The sequence below is a fragment of the Vanacampus margaritifer genome, chromosome 17 (assembly GCF_051991255.1).
Source record: "Vanacampus margaritifer isolate UIUO_Vmar chromosome 17, RoL_Vmar_1.0, whole genome shotgun sequence".
Taxonomy (NCBI): Eukaryota; Metazoa; Chordata; class Actinopteri; order Syngnathiformes; family Syngnathidae; genus Vanacampus; species Vanacampus margaritifer.
The window spans coordinates 12,497,488-12,521,057 of NC_135448.1; the positions used below are offsets into that span (position 1 = coordinate 12,497,488).

The 23,570-nt window shown below is 42.9% G+C and overlaps 1 protein-coding gene across 2 annotated transcripts; it reads left to right on the forward strand.

Moving 5' to 3' along the window:
- The first annotated feature begins 732 nt into the window (after nucleotides 1–732).
- Nucleotides 733–22,548, forward strand: zbtb10 (zinc finger and BTB domain containing 10). Of its 2 annotated transcripts, XM_077548432.1 has the most exons (5): nucleotides 734–1,726; nucleotides 13,898–14,888; nucleotides 17,634–17,690; nucleotides 19,978–20,153; nucleotides 21,520–22,548. In XM_077548432.1, the coding sequence occupies exons 1-5, from the start codon at nucleotides 1,085–1,087 to the stop codon at nucleotides 21,832–21,834; spliced, it is 2,181 nt and encodes a 726-aa protein (XP_077404558.1). In that variant the 5' UTR covers nucleotides 734–1,084; the 3' UTR covers nucleotides 21,835–22,548. The 2 variants fall into 2 exon arrangements, with proteins under 2 accessions (XP_077404559.1, XP_077404558.1); XM_077548433.1 differs by lacking the exon at nucleotides 17,634–17,690 and having other exon boundaries at nucleotides 733–1,726.
- The last annotated feature ends 1,022 nt before the right edge of the window (nucleotides 22,549–23,570 follow it).

Here is a 23,570-nt window from a genome sequence, read left to right on the forward strand (position 1 = left end):
TTTAAAATCATCGTTTCGTATTCATGCACTTATGTGCAAATAATATAATGTTTAAAAATAATCATTACACATAGGGAGCATTGCCTAAATTCAACATTTATTTATATTATAAAATATTTTATAATAAACATTTTCTTATTAAATATTTGTTCATAATGAATGAAATACTTTTCACAACACATTTTTATTTTTGTTTACCACATATTGTCATAATTGTTTATATTTTATAAATGTACAAAAATGGATTCATAATAAATAACAGTAAAGCCCAAAATAAAAATACATTTTCATACAGATTTTTTTCAAAAAATATTTTGTATTATTTGAAATATTTTTGCATCTTTTATAAATTTATCAAATTATGTATTCACAACAAACACTAATAAAAATACACTAAAATAAAACACACGTTTCTGTTATAAGATATATTTTCATGCATATTTTTTGTGATATTTAATGTAATTGATAATTTTTTATTAGATTTGATATAACAATCAAGTTTGCACACTTGAATAGCATCACGTCACGTGATCATATTCTCACAAACAAAAGGGATTTAAAGGGATCTTCAAACAGTGCATGTATGTGCTTTGAGCAGAGCCCGAAAGCGTTAAAGAGATAACAAAATAAAAAAAATAAAAAAAAAGCGAGCGCGAGAGACGGAGAGATATGAGAAGCATGCGGAAAATGGGTGCAGCCTTGCACACACAAAAGCCCCCATTGGCGATCCACAGCAGCACCCCCATCTCCCTCTCTTCGAAACGGCCCCCCTCCCAATCCCCCACCCCCGCCTCCACCACCAGTCGAGGTGCATTGTGGGGAGGAAAGTCGTTGCCATTCGACCTCTGCGGGGCCTGCGCGGACGCAGCGAGAACCCTGAAAATGTCATTATGCGATTAAAAGAGCGACTTATTTCCGTATAACCGACACACTCTCACCGGCCGGGGGCCCCGCGAGAGAAAAACGAGCGGCGGAGGACGAGCAACGACGGCGGGTGGGAGACAGCGAGGGGACGGAAGGAAAAGGGAACATTTTGCCGTGGCGTTGGGGATCCTGGTGAGACATTTGTCATAAGCGCAAGAAAATGTCCGGCGAGAGGAACCGCAGGTCGCTGGCGTTCCGAGGCGGTGGACTAGCCGGGCTAACGGGCTCCGCAGGCTCCGGATGCGGCGGGGGGAACGGCAACAGCTGGGAGGCCCCGGCCTGCCAGGACCGACATTTTAACGGCAAACGGCCGGACCAAGACGAAGACGGGGACCTAGGGGCGACGGGACCAACGCGGAAGCGACCGGAGGGCGCCGGCTCGGTGAGCGACAGCACAGAGCCCGACGCGGAGGAGGAAGAGGATACGGAGGGGGCGGCCAGGAGCGGCGGCGGCGGCGACGGCGGTGGTGATGCCGACTCGGCGGCGAACGGCTACAAGGAAGCGGGCGGCCACGACTTCGCCGAGTCGGGGAGCGGTGAGGCGGGACCCAGGAAATGCGGCGTTGAAATGAGACCGCAGACGCTACTCCAGAAGCACTCGCTCTTCCACGCGTCGTGGCTCCACGAGTTTCCGTGGCTGCGCTTCTGCCAGCAGACGGGGCTCATGTCGTGCTCGTGGTGCCGCGACGTCGCCACCCGGAGCGCCGACGAGCTCACCAAGGGCAGCCGGAGCTACAAGCGGGCCCTGCTCCTTCGACATCACCTGTCGTCCGAGCACGGGAGGAATGACCCAAGCAAACAGGTAACCGCTTCGGTGGCAGCTCGCACTCCTCCACCGCTGTCAAACCTTGACGTAGGACGCTTAAAAACCACCCAAACACACTTTATCAGCTATTCTCAAATCTCACGGTTGTCATTTTAGTCACTTTATCGAACATTTAAATCGAAAATGAGCTTGTCGGAGCCCCCCCGTAGTTCGCTGTGCGGCTAATTAGCTTAGGAGCTAACTCGGTGCTAAAATAGCTCGTAGCTCGTTCGCCGTGTAGCCGGGATTGGACGCTCAAATCCGGGCTGAAACTCTCGATGGAGACGGTGAAAATCGTGCTAGCTGGCTGTTGAGTTTAAGTGTATGTTTTTGCGACTCATTTGTGATTTTTTTTCTCGCGTTGGTCGGAGTAAACAACACCAAAGTAATTGTTCAAGGCCAGTGGTGGGCAAACTGTAGGATGCGGGCCCATCAAGGCCCCCGGTTCAGCTCTTTAATCTGGCCCACCAAGACCAACAATTTTGGAATGTTTGTTGCATTGATGTTTTCCTCTAAAATTGGCGCACACAATGTATTTATTCATGAATCGTCTTGAAATGTTGTCTAATTTATAGCTTATGTAGTTAATGTAATGATGTTCATTGTATAATAAATCACTGAAATATTTTTTACACAAAAATCATATTTTTTTGAAATACTTGGCAAAAAATAAATTTAAGTAGATTCTTTAAAAGACTATTTGAAATTCCTCACAATAAAATGTAAAATGTTTATTATAATTAAAATAAACAATTTATGTATCTATTTATCATTTTATTTATTTGATTAAATAGGTGTTTGAGTTAAAGTTTAATTAAGTAAATGATACAGTTATAAAACAAGTGAATTATTTTTTATCAACAAATCATTTTACATCTTGCTGTCGTTGGGCCGAAACCTTTATAAGTCACAATTTGGTAGAATTAATCTTTTTTTCAAACATTGATACTATTGGTCCGTCTACACCAGTGGTGCCCAAGTCCGGTCCTCGAGAGCCCCTATCCAGCCTTTTTTAAATGTTTCCCTCCTTCACCACATCTGAATCTAATGACCAGCTCATCGGCAAGCTTTGCAGAAGCCTGATAATGACCCTGATCATGAATCAGGTGTGTTAGTGGAGAGAAACAATCAAAACAGGCTGGCTAGGGGCTTTCGAGGACCGAACTTAGCCACTCCTGGTCTATACTCTGTGGGTGTTATTTTATATTGACCAATTTAAAGTGTTGATAATGGCTTACTCTCTTTGATGATGCAATGTTAATAATTGAGCAAACGTGCGATTTTTGGGGTATCCTGAAAAGTAGTCATTTTGGAGGTACAAGGTTTTGGCCCGACACCAACGATTTGGACATATATATTGAAAAAAATGTATTTTATTAAAATGTACTATTTAACACTTTGCAAACGCGTTTCCCAAATTTGCTAACTTCCTGGCGCATATGTCCCTTCAGGAAAAAAAAGGAAAATCTAATTCATACATACAATACATTGTTTGCACACCACTTCCTAAAATGTGAGCGTGTTTTATTCAGTTTTTACTGTATATAAGCCTCTTCCTTTTTTTCGTGTTTTTCTTTGCATCAGCATCTGTCTTGATTACTATCTAGCCAGAGGTCACAATGACAAGGGGAGCTGCAGCAACCACACCACCACCTTGGGCCCTCCTATGCGGCCTCTTAAGGCTCGTGCTCCCTGGTGACCTCTGGTGCTTTTACACAACCCCCGCCCCCCCTCTCCCCTTGGGAACTAAATTAGAGGCGTTGTGCCAGAATGCCCCCCCCCCCCACACACACACACAAAATCCATACTGGGCAAGAGCAAAATGTATATATATATATATACAGGAGGGGGTTGGCAGGGTGAAATGGATGTCCCTAATACAGGGGAGTCAAACAGAGAGCCACATCATAGTCATGGTTGCTGGTTTAGCATGTATTTTGTAATAAGTTCACTTTGGGTACAGTAAGGCAGCGAAATGCAAAGTTTTCACAAAACTCGTTCAGTAATTAGTAGAGAACGTACCAAATTTTCAGAATATTTCAAAAGTGAAATGCTTACTAGCCTAGAATAGGGACCAAAAAAATGTTTCTAAAATAACGGGGTGGGTCGGATCTGGCATGCGGGCCTCGAGTTTGACACTTAATACGAATGACACGGCATCACCTGACCCCCGTCATCCACATTTTTGTGGATTAATGGGACCTACTGTTCACCCTTTGGGGCATATCTTATAATTAAGGCTCGTATACTGCATGCCCATACATTGACTCAAAATTGCACTCCGAATTTTTAAGTGCAATGCGACTTTGAGTTCTTTTTATGTGAAATATTCAATTTTCCCCACAAAATACAGTCCAATTCCAAATGTAGAATATATTTCTGGGTTGTGTTTCCCAACTTTTTCTGAGGCAATGCACTTTATTTTAGAGATCTCAAAGCACACCACTGAACTAAAATGTCGTTAATTCATTCACTCCCAGCCATTTTCACTGAAGCAATCCCCTTCACTCCTGGATGTTTTACTGGATTTTGACCGATTTTGCAAGGCCCACAGAATATTGTGTCCTATTGCTTTAAAAACATGGAACCCACCAAAAAAAGATTAGTCTCTTCTTTCATCAGGAAAAAAAAAAGTCTATCTCTTTCCGTTTTGCATCAATTAGCATTAGAATATAGCTAAGTTTCATCATTTTTCACAAATCTATTTACAATTGTGAGTAAATGAACTTTTTTTCAAAATGGCCCTGGTGGATCTGTTTTGCTTTGCTTCCACCCGCGGGCCGTTTGTGTAATAACCATTTCTTCAACCGTTCTTTGCAGTTGAAAGGCTGCATCAAAGCCTTCTCTATGCACTAACATAAAAAAACATAAAAAACATATGTCTTTGGGACCATTTAAAATAGGACGTATTTGAACGTTTCGGGGAGCAAATAAGTTAAAAGTGGATGCACACGTTAATTATTTGCGTTTGTGCCACCTAGTGGCATTCATTGATCTGTCACTATACGTTGAGATGAAGAAAGACACATTGTTTGTATTAAATAAGTAATACATTTCGTACCAATAAAGTAGAATTGGATGATTCCCGACGGTGTTGGCGTTTATGTTGCTTCTGAGTTTATTAATAGTCAAATTTTCTGCGTATTGTCACTTATGTCCTTGTTAATTTGAGTTGTTGTAATGTTCGGCCATCACGCCGCAAAGTTCGGAATGTGTATGTGTGTGTGTGGGGGGGGGGGGTCTTGACTATTAATATTCACTTAGGTCAGGTGCATACTTTTAGATAACGTGTTTGTTTCTATTTGGCCCCGATGGCAAACATGCTGACATCTTGCGTCTTTTAAGGTTGTCCTGTAAGATTCGGGCTAAAAGCTGACTGACCAACAAAGGATGTGGCGGTAAATAAAACTAAAGACGCCAAGAAGTATTTTCCAAAGAAAGTATTTTTAAAAAATATAATAATAATAATTTATGACATCATTTTACAACACTCCTCTGCGTTTTGGTGAGCTCATGTGAGATCAATGGTGGAAGAGAATCTTCAGGGTATTTGTGAAATGTAACTAGAATTTTATAACCGTTTTTGTTGTTGACTGTATTGTCCCTTTGGGGCATATCATGTGATTCAGGCTTGTTGAAATCTTTGTAGTATTTGTGGACTACGTGACTGTAACGACTGTATGTGATGTGTGCGTTTTTATCTCTTTCTTTATGGCGTCGACACTTGCACGGCGTTCTCAGATGCCATAAAAGCAGGGAGTGTTTCGTCGACGTTGCGGACGATCCCAGTCGGGTGTCAAAGAGCGTTTCTGCCGACGACGGCGCCGAGCGAGCTGTCACGGCCGACTCGCGAGGCCCGTTTGACTCGCAAGAGGATTGGACGACCGCATTTAGTTCCTTCCCTGCCCACACGCAATCGCTAATCAGAATGACTTAAAGTGATCCACTAACTTGTACACACGTCTAATTGGGAAGGAGAGCGCTGCCAGTGGATTAGGGGGCTTGGCGCCGCGGATTCTCCCCGGCAACGAGAACCCCCGCACGTACGCCGCGCACGCCAAGGGCCGTGTCCCACTATCCTGTGCGCCAGTGATGCTAATACTCGGCTATGGGTTTTTTCTAAGTCGGCAAAGCGTTGGGAGAGAAGCTAACTCGATTAGCCGCCAGCACGCGGGGCAGCTGGGCTAAATGTGGGTTTCTACCGAGAGAGGGGATTGTCGGGAATTGTTTAGGCGTGGTCTTGTGTCTGGATTTTATCCAGAGTAGACCAAAATAAGGCAAAAAAAAAAGGTAAAATGTGACGAGAGAGACATTTTTAGCAGTAGTCTGCACAAAAATTGCACCGCAGTCGTGAAAAACACTTTTACGGTGCTGCTTTATTGAAAGTTTTACTTGGTGCTTTTAGGGGTTAAAAAACATTTAAAAGTCTAAAAATATTAGAGTGATTTTAGTGCTATTTTTGACACCAAAAAAAAAAACTGCACTGTGATGAGTTGTCCAGGAAAGGCCAAAGCAAATCCTTCAGACGAATACTTTAGGCATACTTTTATTGAACAAATATTCAGATTTGCAAAATGTCCTTTTTTTAAATGTTATTTTTTTATAAGTCTTACACAATAGACTTATTTGTTTTAAAATTGTAACAAAAAGTTCAGGGAGCTCTTACGGTCATAAGCATGACCATCATAAACATGTCAATAGCTCTCTGTTGTTTTCTACAGCAAATTAAGTTTTCTACAACTAATACTAAAACGATCTGAAATGAAAAGTATATCTCTATAGAGTTAGCTGTAAAATTAAATAAATAGTTTATTATTATTTAAAACAGTTTTAAAATGATCTATTATATCATTTTAATTATATCTATTATTGGCCCGGCTGATAATCGATCAATCCCTATAGAAAATTTGAATGACTTCTATATCGTGTGGCTAAAATAGGCAAACATGCCAGAGAATCTTTTTACTACTATTTTGCCCCAAATTTAGAGACCTTAAGTGGAAAAACTGTCAATTTGGGCCACGTTGCCAGTGTAGAAAGTGCTAATGATGTAGGTTAGTTTTTATTTGTTTACATTTGTCACCACAGAAACTAAACGACAGTTTCAGTGCACAGGAGAAAGAAAAAAAAAAAATCCCCTCGGAATTTAGTTTCAGTTTTGGTTTTCTGCATGTGCGCCACCCTTTGTCTGCCACTTAAAACCAGACAGTACACTACAGGTTGGAAAACTCACTTGGGGGAGGGGTATGGATTTGACCACCTAGTAAGGAAACCGCATGTTGCCCCCAAAACCAAAGTTTAGTCTGGCCCTCAGAGGGGAAAAATGTACCCCACCCTTGTCGTACATGTTTGTTTGTTTTAGGCCCCGCCCCTTTGGTTGGGTCAACGATTGGCTAACTGAAGTGATCCCCAAGGGCTGAAAATTGGGGGGTCATTTCAACCCTTTATTGTACCTTTGACAAAGACAAAGCCGTGCCCCGTTTTGGGGCAGGGGGACTGTTTGCGGTCTGGCAAGATAGCGCAGTAGATGGGATGTTTATTGGGGGCCACAGGTCAGTGAAACGGGGTGGGCTGCCGCCAGAGGGAGAATTCTTGTTGAATTAGCGACTCTGTGGAGTCCCCCCCACCCCACCGCTTCCCCTCATCTACTTCTTCTTCTTCTTCTCTGGCACGACATTGTTGAGAGGCCGGGAGACGCGCGGCGGCCCTCCCACACCTTGGGCCAAATGCACACAGCTGTATTGTTCTGCTATCAGGGGACCGGCTGGTTGGCTTGAGTTTGGAGGGGTGTGGGGGGACTATAGTTGACTTTTTCTTTTGGGTGGGGGCACCACTGCTGGCCTCAGGGGTCCAATCATGAGACTGTATGGGCTTTTGGGTGGGGTTCTTTGAGGGAGGGCTTTAATTTCTATATGGCGACGCTGCTGGACCACTGTTCGGGGCGTGTCATGTTTGTCACGGATCAGCCGCCACTTGAGGGGGCGGGGCTCCACGGTTTGTTTAGGTTAGGGTTAGGGTTGATGCCTCGCTCAAGCCCTCCATTGTGGTTTATAGCTTTTAGTCACTGTAGTACCTTGACTTGAGAGTTGAATTTTGTCTGGATCAAGCTTGTTGTAACTTAATTTACTGGTATAGCAAATCATTTTGCGAGGTCATTATATTAATCACTTCTCTTTTTTTTAATATCTGGCGGTGTATCTGAAGCTTGCTCAAACTCAAATTCGACCAAGCAGCACTTAAAGTAGCACTAATGAACTTTTCAACCTTGATCAAATATTTTCCTATCTCTTCTGATGGAACATCGACTTAAAACTAGTTGAATGGTACCTTTTTCATGGCCTGAGGGGGTCTGTATGATTTTTACTGGCACTAAGCAACTTTGAGGAGGATGGTCGGAACACTGCCACACAAAAAAACTACAAAGGTCCTGACTACTTTATGGCATACGTCACTTCTCTCCTTTCCGCATTCATTACAATGACGGAAATCAATTTGAATGTCTACGCAAGATTACTGCTTTCCAGGCAGAAGCTGTAAAATAACTGAAAAGTTTTGTCTGAGGAGACAAAAGAAAAAGGTAAGCTATCTGGATAAAAGGACAGTCAAGGATCAACATTGGCCCGGCTTTCACTCGCTGGTGTGAGCTAAAAAAAACCCCGATACAATGCGCTTGTCCTCATGGGAAATGTGGTCTTCCTTCAGGCATAACATTACCGCTTTTGCCCATATGGCACCGCTATAATCAACATGAACTGAAAGTTCCTTAGTGTTGCTTTAAAACTAAATAAAACAATTAGTGCACTAATAAGTGAAATTACTGATGTATTTAACTCCCTGGAGATTCCTTTCATCCACCTTGTTTCCGGGTCCCGACTCTCACGTGGCCCATCTGGAGAAAGGACCCTGTAGGATTCAGCAACCTTGCCGGATTTTGCGCTCACTTAATGTCTTAAACTAGTACGTGTTACCTTCCTGGGCTGTTGTCTTATGTGCCAATGGCTGGAAAAGCTGCAGGCAGTTGGAGCGGGGTGGCTAATCATTAACAGGATCTTCAAATGCTCAGGTACGCTGGAACCATTTTTTTGGTCCTGCACGGTCAGTTCTCGGACACATGGTCTATTCTGCAAGTATCTCCATTCTGATCAACAATAATTTTAAAAAAAAGACAGTAAAATGTTTTATTTCATATTATTGTAAGGCTTTAACATTGATGAAACTTGAATTATAACAAGTAAAATACATTCAGTGTTTCCCATAGATTTGAAATCTACTTGGGTGGGTGGAGTCCGTGGGGGGATTGCGGGGTATTCTCAGTCCTGCTACTTGCGCCTCCTCTAACCTCATGATCCACAAGACATGACGGCAAACTAATGTTATCTGCGGTATGTCTGGTCGCTATATATATATATATATATATATATATATATATATATATATATTTATTTATTTATTTATTTTTAATTATTATTACATTTTCTTGAAATTTACTTGGGTGGTGGCCAATTTACTTGGGTGGTCTGCCCAAGATTTTAACATGGTGTGGGAAACACTGACATTGCTACTTAAAAGTATGTATGTATATAAATGTTTAAAAACAAACATTTTTAAACTCGTTCCCTGCTGATTCATTAGCTGGAATCCAACTGCCGCCAATGTACATATTCTTTAAAAGGGGAAGTTAACCACTCTCCCTCCACTATATTTGTTTTCTATGCAGCTGCACTAGTCTCAATACGGTATTCTGGTTAATATTGTGTTAGTGGAATATGAGTTAAGCAGCAAAATCAAGCAGTTTTTATCAATATCAGAAGGCGGCCATTTTGCCACTTGCTGTCGCGTGAAAATGACATCACAGCTGTATCCATCCATCTATGTATCTATCTGAATGTCATGTCATGTTAAGACTAATGAGGTCACATGTAACATATTATTGTCCAGAAATCTTTATGGTTGACTTCCCCTTTAAGTCTGTTTTCAAAAGGTAGACGTGGCACAGCTTGTTGGTGAAATTCAAGTTAGATTTGTCGAGGTCTCGTCACGTTTGCTTCCGTGACTTTATCGACTTCAGCATCACAAGGTTGTTGGTTTGAAAAGAAAAAAGAAAAAAATATTTTCTTAGGATTGTGTTGGACTTTTAGATGTTTAATCGCCTCTGATGCATCCGCATCGTCTTGCCCGACTCGCCTCAGCGCTGGCGCACCCCCTGGCTCCGTCCTACGCAGTCTGAAGAAGAAGTGATTTCACAAAAGGCCCACAGTGAGTGGACAATGAGCCTCGGGGAGAACGCGGGCCATTGTGAAGGCCACTAAAAAATGGGGTGACCCGTCGACTTCGCCGCTCGCTCGCGTTCCTTCGCCTACTCCCCCCTCCCCTGCTCCACATTTTCGCTCAAGGTCTGGCAACTATCAGCCATCTCTTATCTTGCCTTTGTAACTTTTCCTCCATTATAAGGCTCCTTTTCAGCCATTATAGCGAGCACGGCGTCCAGCCTGCAAAAGCATGTTCCCATTCGCTCTCTCTCAATCCCTCACATCCCATCGCTCGCTCACTCTCTCCCTCCAGCTGTGTGGCCGAGGATGGATGATAACCCCCGCCCCCCCCCCCCCCCCCCCCTTATATGCCATCCTGTGTGCCCGGGCTGCTGTGCAGAGAGTGGGGGCTGGGTGGGGACCTCAGAGAAATGGATTTAATCGGCTGAAACCCCAGCTGTGTGTGTGTGTGTGTGTGGGCAGCTTGCTTTCTGTGTGTTTATGAGGGTGGTGGGCGGTGGGGCAAAAATGCCGGAGCAATGTGAATTATTCTGGATTAGAACATCTGCTGTGCAGTTTTGTTGTAAAAAAATAAATCTTGTAATGCAGGCGTCTTCTGCGTTGTGAATGTGCTTTGTACGTATGAACCTCACCGTTAGTGTGCGCGTGTGTGTTTGCTGGATGTATACTCCCCCATCTTACTTGCTCGGTACCAGGCAGGCTCTTTGCCTTGTGAGGGGGACAGGTGGGGGTGTGGGGAGGGCGGACGTTGGTAGATCAGTTCTAGGGTAGGTTGACGATTCTGCCAGCTCCCCTCCCCGTCATCCATCCTTGGCCAGACCTCCTCCAGGTCTCCTCTTTGTTTCAGTGTACAAAAAGTCCTCCATTAGACGATATCACAGTGCTTCCAGTACCCCCCCCCCCCCCCCCCACACACACACATTTTTTTCCAACATGAATCAAATGATAGTTATCCAATAATGACATGAAAATCTTTTTCTTTTTTTTCAGATAAGTGAAATTAAGCTTATTTTTATACACTTTATTTTGTTAGTCTTATTCTAAAATATTTTTTTTTTTACTTGAATTCTCCATACTTTATTGTTAATTATATTAAAAATAAAATAAACATTTTCTTTTTTTTTTAAAGCGTCTATTTGTTTTGTTTGTTGCAGAAAGTAATAAATCCATAAAGGGACAGTGTGTAGAATTTAGCACCATCTAGTGGTGAACTGATAGTTGTTTTTTTAAAATCCACTATTCATTTCAATAATACGCAAAAAATATGTTCTGTCACATCAGCGTACATTTTAAAATTTGATCATAGGTCTAGTGATCACTAATTATATTACCTATGTCACCCTGTGCCTTACCTGATGTTTCGCCACCATCTTTCTGCTACGAATACCCAAAGGAGAAGAACTTGGCTAACATAGTAATTGGTGGTAGGCTTGCCAAGTGTGCTCTCACTGAGGAACCGTAGTGCACATGCTTCAAAATGTGTTTTTTTTTTTGCTAACAAACGGCTACTGATGTATTTTTATTTAATTAAAACATAACATTATCGGCAAACAAGTGAAAAAGTCGCGACTGCAGTCATCCAAGGATCGGAAGGTTTGCTGATTTAAAAAAAAAAAAGGTGGGGGAGCAAACTGCGGAATTGATGATAACCTAATCGCAATAGTCTGGCGAGTTTCAACACAAATTTCCTTAACTGCTACCAACGTCACTGTACAAAAGTCGTTCGTACAAAATTCATACATCAAGCAAGGAAGTGTGTCACTGCTGCTTTTCCCCTTAAAGTTGTACAGAGACGTGGCAAGAAATGATTGACTAAAAACAGCATCAATGTCTAAGCCGCCTGGTGGTTTACTAAAGTGTAAACCAAAACAGCAGAAAGAAGCCAGCATTCCAAGACTGTGTTCACCATGTTTTGGGCCCAGCAATACTTGACTTGTGCGGTTAAGAAGGAAAGAATCTATTTGATTGTTTTGTTCCGGAGCTGCCTTGTCTCACAGACTCAACTTTGGGGGAAAATGGCCAATGGCGAGCTGATATTTCTTGCGGTCATTTTGATATCGGGAGGCCAAATCTGTCATGTTTGTTGCCCTTGCACAACAAATTGGTTTGGCCCAAGATTATTATTAGAAATCATTGTTGGGGGGGGGGGGGGGCAGAAAAGTCTGCCATTTATCGCAAGTGTGTGTAACCTGGTGAAAATGTATTTGGGGGTCAACATGAAATGTAATGGATGTGTCCATCATGATGGGACGCACAAATGCCAACAGGAAGTTGGCTATTTTGATCCGTGACAGACAGAAAGGCTATATTGTCGAGCTTTTTTTTTGCCATGGTCATCCGATTTGGGTGTAACGTGGTGTCAATGTTTGGGTCAGCAACTCCTCAAGCAAAGCAGAAAGTCGTGCGAAGAATTCCCATTGAACTCCGTCCTGGCTTGGAAGGCTGACGTGATAATGGCTTCCAGTCCAGGCAGCCCATCCCTCCATTGTACCTCATTTGTATCCCCGCTCCCCTTTTGGGAGCCTGTCGGACCAGTTTCTCCCCTTCTGACGGGCGTGTCAGGAACCCTGGGGTTGTTTGCCGACGCCAGCGCGTTTAGTAAAGATGAGGCTACCGCCAGGGAAATGTCCTATTTGTATAGAAACACAATTGTACTTTTGTTTTGTACACGTTCTCAAAATGTCCTTTGGCAAACTTTCCGAACCGTTGGTCCGCTTTGACAACAAAGTTGGCGCACCCCCTCAACCTATAACAGTCAGAACTAAGACTAACAGGCGTTACATGATTAACTTTACACACCCCTGTGGGGGGGCTACAAATTGGGAGTCACATTTTTAGGGAATCTGGCTTTTCTGATGAGCTTCAAGACATCCATGTAGAACTCACTTACTTGTTCTGTCTCTCATTTAGCATATCCGTCATTTGCTTGTTGTAACACGCGTTTCAGGTATATTAGTTTTTTGCTGTAAATTATACGATTAATACGGGGATATTTTTGAGCCGTGTAATTATCATAAAATCCTGTGAATAAGTGATCCTAAATCATCCCAACATACTGTACTGTATACAGATTCATTAAAAAAAAAGACATTTTTTAGATGTTTACTGGTAGCTAGATGTTATACAAACAGGCGTACTTATATTCCAACATTATATTTAATGTTCTGATGTTACACATTTATGTAATTAATTCACCTTGTTTCAAAAAATGGTTAGTGTATTGACAATTCCAAACGGCCGAGCATTTCTGCTATTTCCACAATGCAACACTTCATTTCCACGGCGTTTTGTATTGTTATTGCCTGTGACTAGCATACAAACCAGGTATGTTGTTATAGTAGTCAAACAACATTCTAGCACAAATCAAAATAATCCTCACATGTCAAATTACAACGATCCAAAGGCCATTAGCAGAAAGCATTACTGTTACTTTGAAAAAATACTTATCACGATGCACGTTTCTTAATTTACCAAATATTCTATAAATGATTAGAAGGGTAATAGTTTGTGTTGAATGAAAGAAAGAGCTGTTTATATTTGCTCAAATATTACAAAAAAGGACAAAAATAGCAGCATAAATCAATAATTGTATGGGGTAGTCAGTATTGAAAATGGGGGGGATAAAAATCCGCGATAGATTAAATCCGCAATAAGTGAAGTGCGAAGTAGCGAGGGATCACTGTTTTTGTGCTTTTTATTTTAATTTTTTAGCTCAAATGAGATAACGATTTTAAATATTGCGACTAAGAACAGCCAGAGAAAAAAGTAGCTGTCCAGCAGCAAGCCCTGGTTTTCAAAAAGGACCGCTTTTGGATTCCCATCACTCGCCATTACGCTGTTCATTTTGGGGATGCCTTGTCGTCCATTAACAGTGTTGTTTTTGTGTGTCCGGACTAAGGAGTCGGGGAGGCCCTCGGACAACGCCAGCCCGTCCACCAACTCGTCGGAGGACGACTACCGCAACAAGCCCAACGAGAACTCGTATTGCTACCAGCTGCTGCAGGAGCTGGACAAGCAGCGCAAGAGCGGCATCCTGTGCGACGTCAACATCGTGGTGTCGGGACAGGTGTTCCGCGCCCATAAGAACATCCTGGTGGCGGGCAGCCGCTACTTCAAGACCCTCTACTGCCTGACGCAGAGCGAGGCGCAGGACCGGGCCACCGTCACGCATCTGGACGTGGCCGCCGTCCAGGGCTTCTCCGTCATCCTGGACTTCCTCTACTCGGGCAACCTGCTCCTCACCAGCCAGAACGCCATCGAGGTCATGTCGGTGGCCAGCTACCTTCAGATGACCGAGGTGGTGCAGTCGTGCCGCGCGTTCATCAAGGACGCGCTCAACATCAGCATCAAGCAGGAGGCGCCCGACTCGGTGGTGGTGGACTACAACAAGCGGCAGACGCTGGCCAAAGAGGGGCAGCGAGTGCGCCCCGCCCGCAAGCCCAGCAACTTCTGGGCTACCAGCATCCTCTCCAAGCTGTCCATCAAAGCCAGCGGCAACAGTCAAGAGGAGGCGGCGGCCGAGGAAGACGGCGGCGGCAGGGTGAAGGAGGAGCCCAGCGACGTGGAGGTGACGCCGGTCAGGGCCGGTCCCCCCGGCGTCACCCCGGGGAGCTGGAGCCACCACCACGACAACTCGTCCGACTCGGCCGACAACAACGAGGCCCGCACGCAGGTTTTCGTCTGGAACGAGCCGGGCGCGGCGGCGGCCATCAAGCGCGAGCCCCCCGACGCCGCTGCCGGCAGCGGCCGCCGGAAAAAGCAGGCCACCACGCGCAGGTTCGTCTACAACTTCCCGCCTGAGCCCGAAGAGGGCTTCGACGAGGGCATGTTCGTCCAGCCGTCCGCCTCCTACCCCCGTGAAGACTTCTCGGCGCTCTCGGAAAACGCCGGTAGGACGCACATCTGCAGTCTTTACATTACCCCTAGCGCCAGTTTTACTCACACGCACATTATTTTCCCCTTTTATGCGGAAACGTTGATGATGTATTTTCACCACGTTCAAAATATCTTGGTTCAGATAAAGCTCATTCACTTCCAGCGATTTTCACTAAAGCCACCCCCTTCGCTCCCTGCTGGTTTACTGGATTTGACTGACTGATTTTGCAAGGCCCACAGAATATTGTGTTCTATCGCTATAAAAACATGAAACCTCCCAAAAAAGTATATTTTTAATCTGTTTCCATTTTGCAGCAATTAGCATTAGAAATAGCTAAAGTTTCATCATTATTCATAACATGGCCCTGGTTGATCTCTTATACTCTACTGCCACCTGTGGGTTGTTTTTTGTAATAACTATTACTGCTTTAAGCAACCTCTTCACGTCAGAAACTGAATTAATAAAGCCTTCTGTATGCTCTAGCACCAAAAAAAACATAACAAAACAAAAAAATTATAAATATGTTTTTGGGACCATAGCAATATTAAAAATAGAACATTTTTATATGTTTTTGGGAGCAAATTAGTTAATGATGGTTGTGACCAATGGTACAACGGATCACAAAAGTCATGGATCGGATCGTTTTTTTGGATCAGCAAAAAGAAAAAGAAAAAAAATATATAAAAATTTGTCTTAATTTATTTTGTAAAACACTTTTTCCCATTCAATACAAAAAAATATATATTTCTAATTAAGCCCTTTAGGATTTAGGAACACAACTTTAAGTGCAATATGAGGCAGAAACAATCTTATTTTTTACATGGTCCATCTGTAAAATAAGTAAAGTATTAATGGCTTAAAGTTGTGTTCCTAAAATCTAAACGGCTATGTTTGACATTTTGAGTTGAATGTTGTTGTTTTATTAATGGGCAAAAGTGTTTTATAAAATAAATGAGGACTTTCTATTTCTTTTCTATTATTTTAATAATTATGAAAAGACCTCAAAGTGCAATTTAAGGCATATTCCCTTCCTTTAAAAATGGAGAGCCAAGAGTGAATTACAAAGTAGCCGTGGTCCAGCTGTCAAACTCACAGACGCTCCTTGGTAATGCTAACAGTTAGCCATTAGCCACTTACCTCAAAGATTTCTGCCGTATCGTACAATGACAGCGTAATTAATTAGCGGTTTCTTAGCGTCCTAAATTAGCGATTGGAATATAAGTTCGGGATAGCGTTGTGTTGATGTTGGTGGCACGATAAAGAAAGCCTGAAGGTCTAAAGGTGAAGTCGGCGCTTTGTAATCTTTAACCGTAACTGCAGTCATCTTCCCACACTTTCACATAAGTGAAACTGACCCAGGTCAAATGTGTGAACGGTTTGAGTGCGTCCGTAGCGCGCCCTAGCCGGGCAGCGTGCGCGCGCTTATCCAGCAGGCTCAACCTGGCCCGCCGTTCCCTCCTGATGATCCCCCGCTAATCGCTCCAGAGCCGGGCGGGGGGCGGTGGGGGCTTGCGCCGAGAGGCTTATACCCACGTTAACGCCCGCTTTTGTGGACGCCGGGGCGCCGCCACACATGCTTGCCCTTCCACAATGAAAAAAAGACATAAAAAAATTGTGCATGACTCCATTTGAAAATCCTCTTTGTGTCCTTCCATACATGTGGATTCCACCCGCTGCTGTCCTTGAATAACCTTTTAATCTATCTACACGTCGCCATTTCTCCTCGGCTGTAATCTCTCCTTCGGCCATTAAAGTGGCGCTCCTCCACTGTGACGGACGCGCCGGATGTGTTTTTTCCCGACATTTGGTTCCCTCCCTAATGCAGGATAATGAAGAAAGCGTGTGAACCCCCACCCACCCCACCCCCTAAATGCGCTGCAATGCTCTTAGTGCCTGGAGCTCCTCTAATGCGCTCCACAAGTGATGCCTTGGGGGAGCGGGTGAGTGGGGGGGGGGGGGTGCACGCTCTAATGTTCCGCACCCAAGGGTGCGCGTAGACTAGATGCTCTCTGCTGTTTTGTTGCGTCTTTCGCAGCCCTGTGGGAAAAAAAAATGTGCACGCTTTTGATGGTCCTTATCAGCCAAATGGATCGGCTTCTCCTCGCAGTCCGGCGGCCATGCCCGATTAGGCGCCGCACAGTGGCGGGTTTTGTTGCGCACGTCACATGGCTTGCCGCGAAAAGCAGAGAGCGTCGCGCAATTGATTTTGCAGAAAGTTGACAATGGTAATAAACCTCGCCTGCACTGGGAAGGTTAGCAACATGCAGTGAGTGAGAAGCGCCGACATACAGTGGATATAAAAAGTCTACACACCCCTGTTCAAATTTTGTTGGAATGAAATTGATAATTGAAAACCTTTTTTCCTGAATCTTTATAAGTCAGTTACTGCGGTATTAAAATGTGGCGTTATTTTGTTGGGGGGGGGGGGGGGCACAGTCCCGTTTCCAAATATTGACCCAGGGAGAGTGGCAGCCATCTTCTTAATGGGGTGTGCGCACTCAACATGGACACGGATACACATGCACTCGCAGGTGTGCCCCGCCACGCTACTTTACATACAATAGAGCCCTGTGTGTGTGCGCGCGTCCGTTTGTGTATGTAAGTGAAGCTCACATTGTTCCGTGTGTGTGGACTAAGTTGTGTACACAAAAAAGACGCACCCGCCTCCCCTCTGACAAACCTCTCACCTCTCCCTTTTTTTTTTATGTCTCCCTCTTGCTTCTTTCCTGAAATCACAAACCCCTCCCCCTTTTCCCAGAGCTGGCCAATCAGATCCAGTATAGCATCATCCAACCAGGGGAGTCCTGGGAGAATGGTAAGCGGCAGCAATTAACGCACGTCCTCACAATACTGTATGATGCGCTTTTCACACGGGGGAGCCGAAATCCGGGACGGTCAGCCTGGACATTTTAATCAAGGCCTCCTTACAGTTCCAAATACAAATCAAACCACAATATTTTAAATGTACAAATGTTGACAACATAGCAGCTTTTATGATATTTTTTTTTTGGGGGGGTCGGCAAAAAGGTCAGCTAATATTTGTTGAATTTTTTTCAGACTATTTTTTCGGGACAGCACCTAACGATTATTTTTTATGATCGATTGATCTGTTGATAATTCTGCCATTTAATCAGTGAATCTGAAATTTTGAAGGACATGTTTTAATCTCCATAACTTTAATGAAAAACATGACATGACAGTAAAATGTCAAAAGATTGGCAAAAATCTTAATTCCAAAATAAAAGCTGATGTTTGCAAAAAAAAAAAAAAAAAATCTCTTCCCACTCCTTTTTGGGTATGTGAAATTGAAATACCCCCCACAGCCTCCACCACCCCATGTTTTATTTTTCATGTGTTTCTTTTGCTGGTATTTTGTTTGTGTACTATAGTTCTTATTTTCTGAATTATTGTAGTACAAAATCTTCAAAATAAGAATGTATTTAAAAAAAAAAAAAAAGGGAGAACAATGATGATGACATGTCAAATGATCAATACTGAGCTCTCCCCGAAAAAAAATAATAAATAAAAAATAATAATAAGAATGTATATATAACTAAACACAAAGATAATCATTCTTTCATGGACGACTACAGAAATCTGAGGATATTTATTGAGAGGCTGAAATTCTGAACATTTGAACAATTTTTAAATTACATACACAAATTAAAATTGATTATCAAATATTTAGCGATGAATTGGATATTAATGAGTTTTCGAATAATCATTGCCCCTCTACTATTTTCTACAAAATTCAGAAATGCATATGGCTACTGTAATGTTTGGACTTGAATAATTGAAAACAGTGGAATTGTGAAGATTTTGGTAGCATTTTATATGAAAAAAAGTAGTAAACAAAATAACAAAGGTGTATTTAGTATTTCCTTTTTTTTTTATATATATTTTGGCTTCAAACTGATGGTGTTGTGTTAATTATTTTTTTTGCAAAATTGAGCTTTTGGCATGTTTTTTTTTGTAGTGCATTTTCTTCCTATTTTCTACTAAATCCACAAATGTTTCACACTCAAATTAGGATTTCCCAATTATATTGCACTTGAATTTATGCATTTGATTTCAATTAATTTTTTTCATTTTTTGCGGCAATACTAAATTTTTTTTTGTACAAATTTCTACTAAATCCACAAATGCGTTGCGCTCAAATTAGGATGTAAGCGTGTCGTCACTCGTCACTGTGACAAGAGTGTGGTTGTATTACACACAAATTTGTAGTAAATAAAAAAAATAAAAAAACACACGCACAAATTAGAACAAAACAAAAATGTTTCTTGTGGCAAAATGTCATATTTTTGTGCTGCAGTTTTTCTCCACGTTTGCGTCGCAGGCTAACGTTTGCGTCGCAGGCTAACGTTTGCGTTTTTGTTTTTAATTTTAATTCAACGGAGTGGAGGATGGGCTGGAAGTGTGTTGTCGCCATGGCGACACTGCGGTTGTATGCAAAAGGCTCGTTAAATTAGGAGAAAAGGCGCACCACCCCTTTGTCACTTTAAATGATAGGAAAGGGACGCGCACGTATACAAGTGCCCGCACACACTCACAGGTAACCTGGGATTCATCAACGCATCCCCCCCCCAGCCCCGCCCCCTCCTCCACTTAGCAACCTGCCTTGACGACAGCGCCGTTGTGAGTTCAAACAAAAGGCGGTGACTCTTCACTTCCCCCCGGCGTGCTCCATTTTGAAGCGCTTTCAAAATCAATAGGCTACTAATTTACGCTCAAAACCATCTGTCCGCGCGAGCTCGTTAGCATCTGAGGGTGGCGGGCGCTGGGTGCGGGGAAAGCGCCGTTCAAGCACACAGCAGCTGCCGTCCTTCGCATACGTCTCTTCTACTTAGTTTCGTAACATTTCTAAAAATGTGTCGGATGTGCTAACTCTTGCAATTGTCGGACTTATGTGCGTTGTGGGGACCTTCAACCACCTGGTGATGAGCAGTTAGCATCTAAATGATCATATGATTGCAGACATTTACTCGCTGCTGGCCGCCATGTTGGATGTGCTGAAAAAAAATATTGTGAAGGGGAAGCTGAACCTTGGTAAACATTCACTTAAAAAAATAATAATAATAATAATTGTTCCTCATCACTAGGCGAGTCGTCGCTGCTGGCCATCAACAAGCTGAAGTGCCCGCACTGCAACTACATCGCCAAGCACCGGCGCACCCTCAAGAGGCACCTGGTCATCCACTCGGGCGTGCGCTCCTTCAGCTGCGACATCTGCGGCAAGCTCTTCACCCGCCGCGAGCACGTCAAGAGACATTCCCTGGTCAGTACGGTTAATTCGGCGGGACTAGCCCCCACCAATATTAACACCGTTTTGCCTAGCAGCTAGCTGGCTAGCATAGCATTTGGCAGCTACCGTAAAGAATCTGGCTGCCTTGTTTAGAGAGCGTAACGACCATCGTAGCTCGCCTGTTTTCTGGGTTTGGTCACATGACGTTCGCGAGATGAACGCCTGGGCGCTGTGATGTCATTTTTAGCCGGAGCAAAATGGCCGCCGGGTGGATTTTTCTGCTTAATTCATATTCCACAAACACAATATTCATCAAGTGTAGGGGCGCATTGAACATATTGTGAAGAAAATCTTTGAATTTTACGTTAGTGTCTCTAAACGATTGTTTATCAAAATAGTTCTATAATAGTCCATTTATTTATTGCAGCTCTATTATAATGGTTTCATAGTTTTTTTTGGTATTGTAATAGGGCTGCAACTAAATTGAATAATCTATGAATATCTTTCAATTAATTGATTAATCAGATTAAAAAACAATATTTGACCCTTTATAAAAAAAACTGACATTAACAAAGATAATCAGTCTGCTTTACAACAAGGTCACCTAACAATCGATTATCAAGTGGTTGTCCATTTATTTGCTAATCAATTAGTTGTCGATTAATCAATTTAGTTTTGACAGCTCTAGTTGAAAGGCTGAAATTCCGAAGAGTTTAATAATTTGAATTTAAACGAGGTCTCTAAACAATGAATCGATTATCAAAATAGTTGTTAACTCATTCACTCCAACCATATTCACTGAAGCAACCCCCTTCGCACCCGTCTGTTTTACTGGATTTTTCAAGGTCCACAGGATCTTCTGTTCTACTGCTATAACAACATGGAACCTACCAAAAGAAAGATTAGAGTCTCTTCTTTCATCAGAAAAAAAGTATATTTGTATCTATTTCCGTTTTCCAGCAATTTGCATTAGGATATAGCTAAGCTAATCATTATTCACATTCCTGTTGAAAACACTGCCAAAAACAGCTTGTTGCAACATGGCCCTGGCTGATCTCTTATACTTTGCTGCCACCTGCTGGACATTTATTTTGTAATAACTACCATTGCTTTAAGCGGCTTCTTTGTGTCAGAAGCTGTATTAAAGCCTTCTGTATACTCAAGCATTTTTTTTAAAAATCATAAAAAATGTATAAATATGTTTTTGGGAGTGCAGGACATATAAAAAAAACAACATTTTTATACGTTTTGGGGTTTGAATGACTAAAACGAGTCCATTCCAAGCTTAGCTAAGGCCGCGTGGGAAGTTAGCCTCATGTTGCCAGACGAAAACTGGACTCACGGTGTCCATCCCGCTTCTCCCGTCCCGCCCCGTGCGTTTTCGTCCCCGTCCCGGCAGGTGCACAAGAAGGACAAGAAGTACAAGTGCATGGTGTGCAAGAAGATCTTCATGCTGGCGGCCAGCGTCGGCATCCGGCACGGCTCGCGGCGCTACGGCGTCTGCGTGGACTGCGCCGACTCGCACCAGGCCGGCCAGGAGGGCCTGGAGGCCATGGAGTTCCCCCGCGACGACGACTTTGAGGGCGACGACGCCGACGACCTGCTGGAGGCCGACAACGACTCCGCCTCCGCCGACCACGACCGAGCCGCTTGGGCCCACCGGGGCGGCACCGCCTCTGCCGCCGCCCCTCCGGAGGATGACAAGGAGTTCTAGCCTCATTTTATTTGTTGTTGTTTTTAAAATATGTAAGCTGGTAAACAATCAACTCCAAAAGTGCTATCGAAACCTTGAGGTTGCTTAATTACGCGAGTTTGACAAAAAGAAAAAAAAAGCTTTGGTAGCGTGGGAACCCCGCCATGTACAGATTTAATTATTATTATTATTATTATTGTTATTAATGGCCACCAGAGAAAGATTATGTGAAATAATCAGGTTGTTTTGTTTTTGTATGTATGTTTGCTTTTCAATAGGCGGGGAGGGCTAGCTAGACCAATCATTGGAGGTGAGAAAAAATGTTAATTATTTAATTTAAGAAGATTTTATGGTCTTATCACAGATGATCTAAGTTTTATCGTTAACTTTTATTCGTTTTTTATTTACTTGCTGTGTAGATGGCGTTTAGTCGCGCTCAAATATTCTATATTATTCCGTTTTTCTTTCCTTTTTTTGTTTCCCTGCACAAATCTTGGAACCAAAAAATCTGTTTGCTGACTTTATCACAGCCATATTTATATGACATGTTAATTTAAAAAAATTATAAAAAATAAACGAAAACGAGGGCTGTGACGACGTCGTGCCAAACAGACCGCACACCAAGAAGAGCAGGAAAAACTACTGAATACGCTTCAAAGAAAAGACACCTTTCTTAGTTGATTTTTTTTCTTTTAGAGTTTTAATAAAAACTATTTAAATGTATAAGATGTAAAGCGCGAGGGAGGGAGGGTGGGGGAGGGGACTGTTCTAGCTAGCTTTATACCAATCGCCGTGTCACGATAACACTTTACAAAAAAAAAGCATTTGACTTTCACTTAAAGCTTGAATCGTTCGATGTTTTCTTTTGTTTTTATTTGTTTTGCCAAATGATGACGTTTGGTGCTGTAATGCTTTGTCGCAGAATACTGGACCTACATAACAAGCGAGGCTTTAATTCTTATGATGTCTGTTATCATGAAAGAAAAACAAATAAGCTTCAATTGTTCAACTGACTCTTCACCTCCTCTCTACAACACTATAGCCTCTTTCACGCAGAGATCCCACCCAAAAAAAAACGAAACCCCGCCATTTGTCCGCTTTTGCCTTTCACGCCAAACCCAGCGAAAAGCCAGGCTTTAATTCTTGTCGTCGTAAGAAGTGTCGGGTGACACAGACTGCAAAATCTGAGCCGTAACAGAAGATCTGAAATGTATCCACCTTTGCCTTTTACACAAGTGTTAAACTTGATCGCAGAATACCCTTTTTAACAGGCGGCTTTGTCGCAAACTACTGGACCTACAGTATGGCTTTAATTTGTATAATTTCTGTAATCATCACATCATCAAAACCTTCGATTCCAACGACACTAGCCTATATCACACAGAGAGAAAAAACTGGGGCAGTGGCATCACAGAATACACTTTTCGCATTTCACAATACTGGACCTACAGCATGGCTTTAATTGTTATCATTTCTGTCGTAACCAAAACCTTTACCTCCAACAACACTAGCCTCTTTTACGCAGAGACTTTGCAAAAACGGGAATGGTAGGGGTTGGGGGAGTGAATGTCGGATGTTGACGCTTGACCTTGTGTACCCTTACACACGGGCGGCTTTGTCGCAGAATACAGGACCTACAGCATGGCTTTAATTTTTCTGATTTCACTCTTCAAAACCTTGCGCTCTCGCTTATGCATTGATCTTGCAAGAAATAAAAATAGTCCGATTTGAGTATTAAACTTAGCAGCCCTGTGCCG

Excerpts from the sequence above, each read along its gene's own strand:
- zbtb10 (XM_077548432.1), top strand. The coding sequence starts at position 1,085 with ATGTCCGGCGAGAGGAACCGCAGGTCGCTGGCGTTCCGAGGCGGTGGA. Across the intron at positions 17,691-19,977 it reads AGGGGAGTCCTGGGAGAATG|GCGAGTCGTCGCTGCTGGCC; the intron begins GTAAGCGGCAGC and ends CCTCATCACTAG. Across the intron at positions 20,154-21,519 it reads ACGTCAAGAGACATTCCCTG|GTGCACAAGAAGGACAAGAA; the intron begins GTCAGTACGGTT and ends CCGTCCCGGCAG.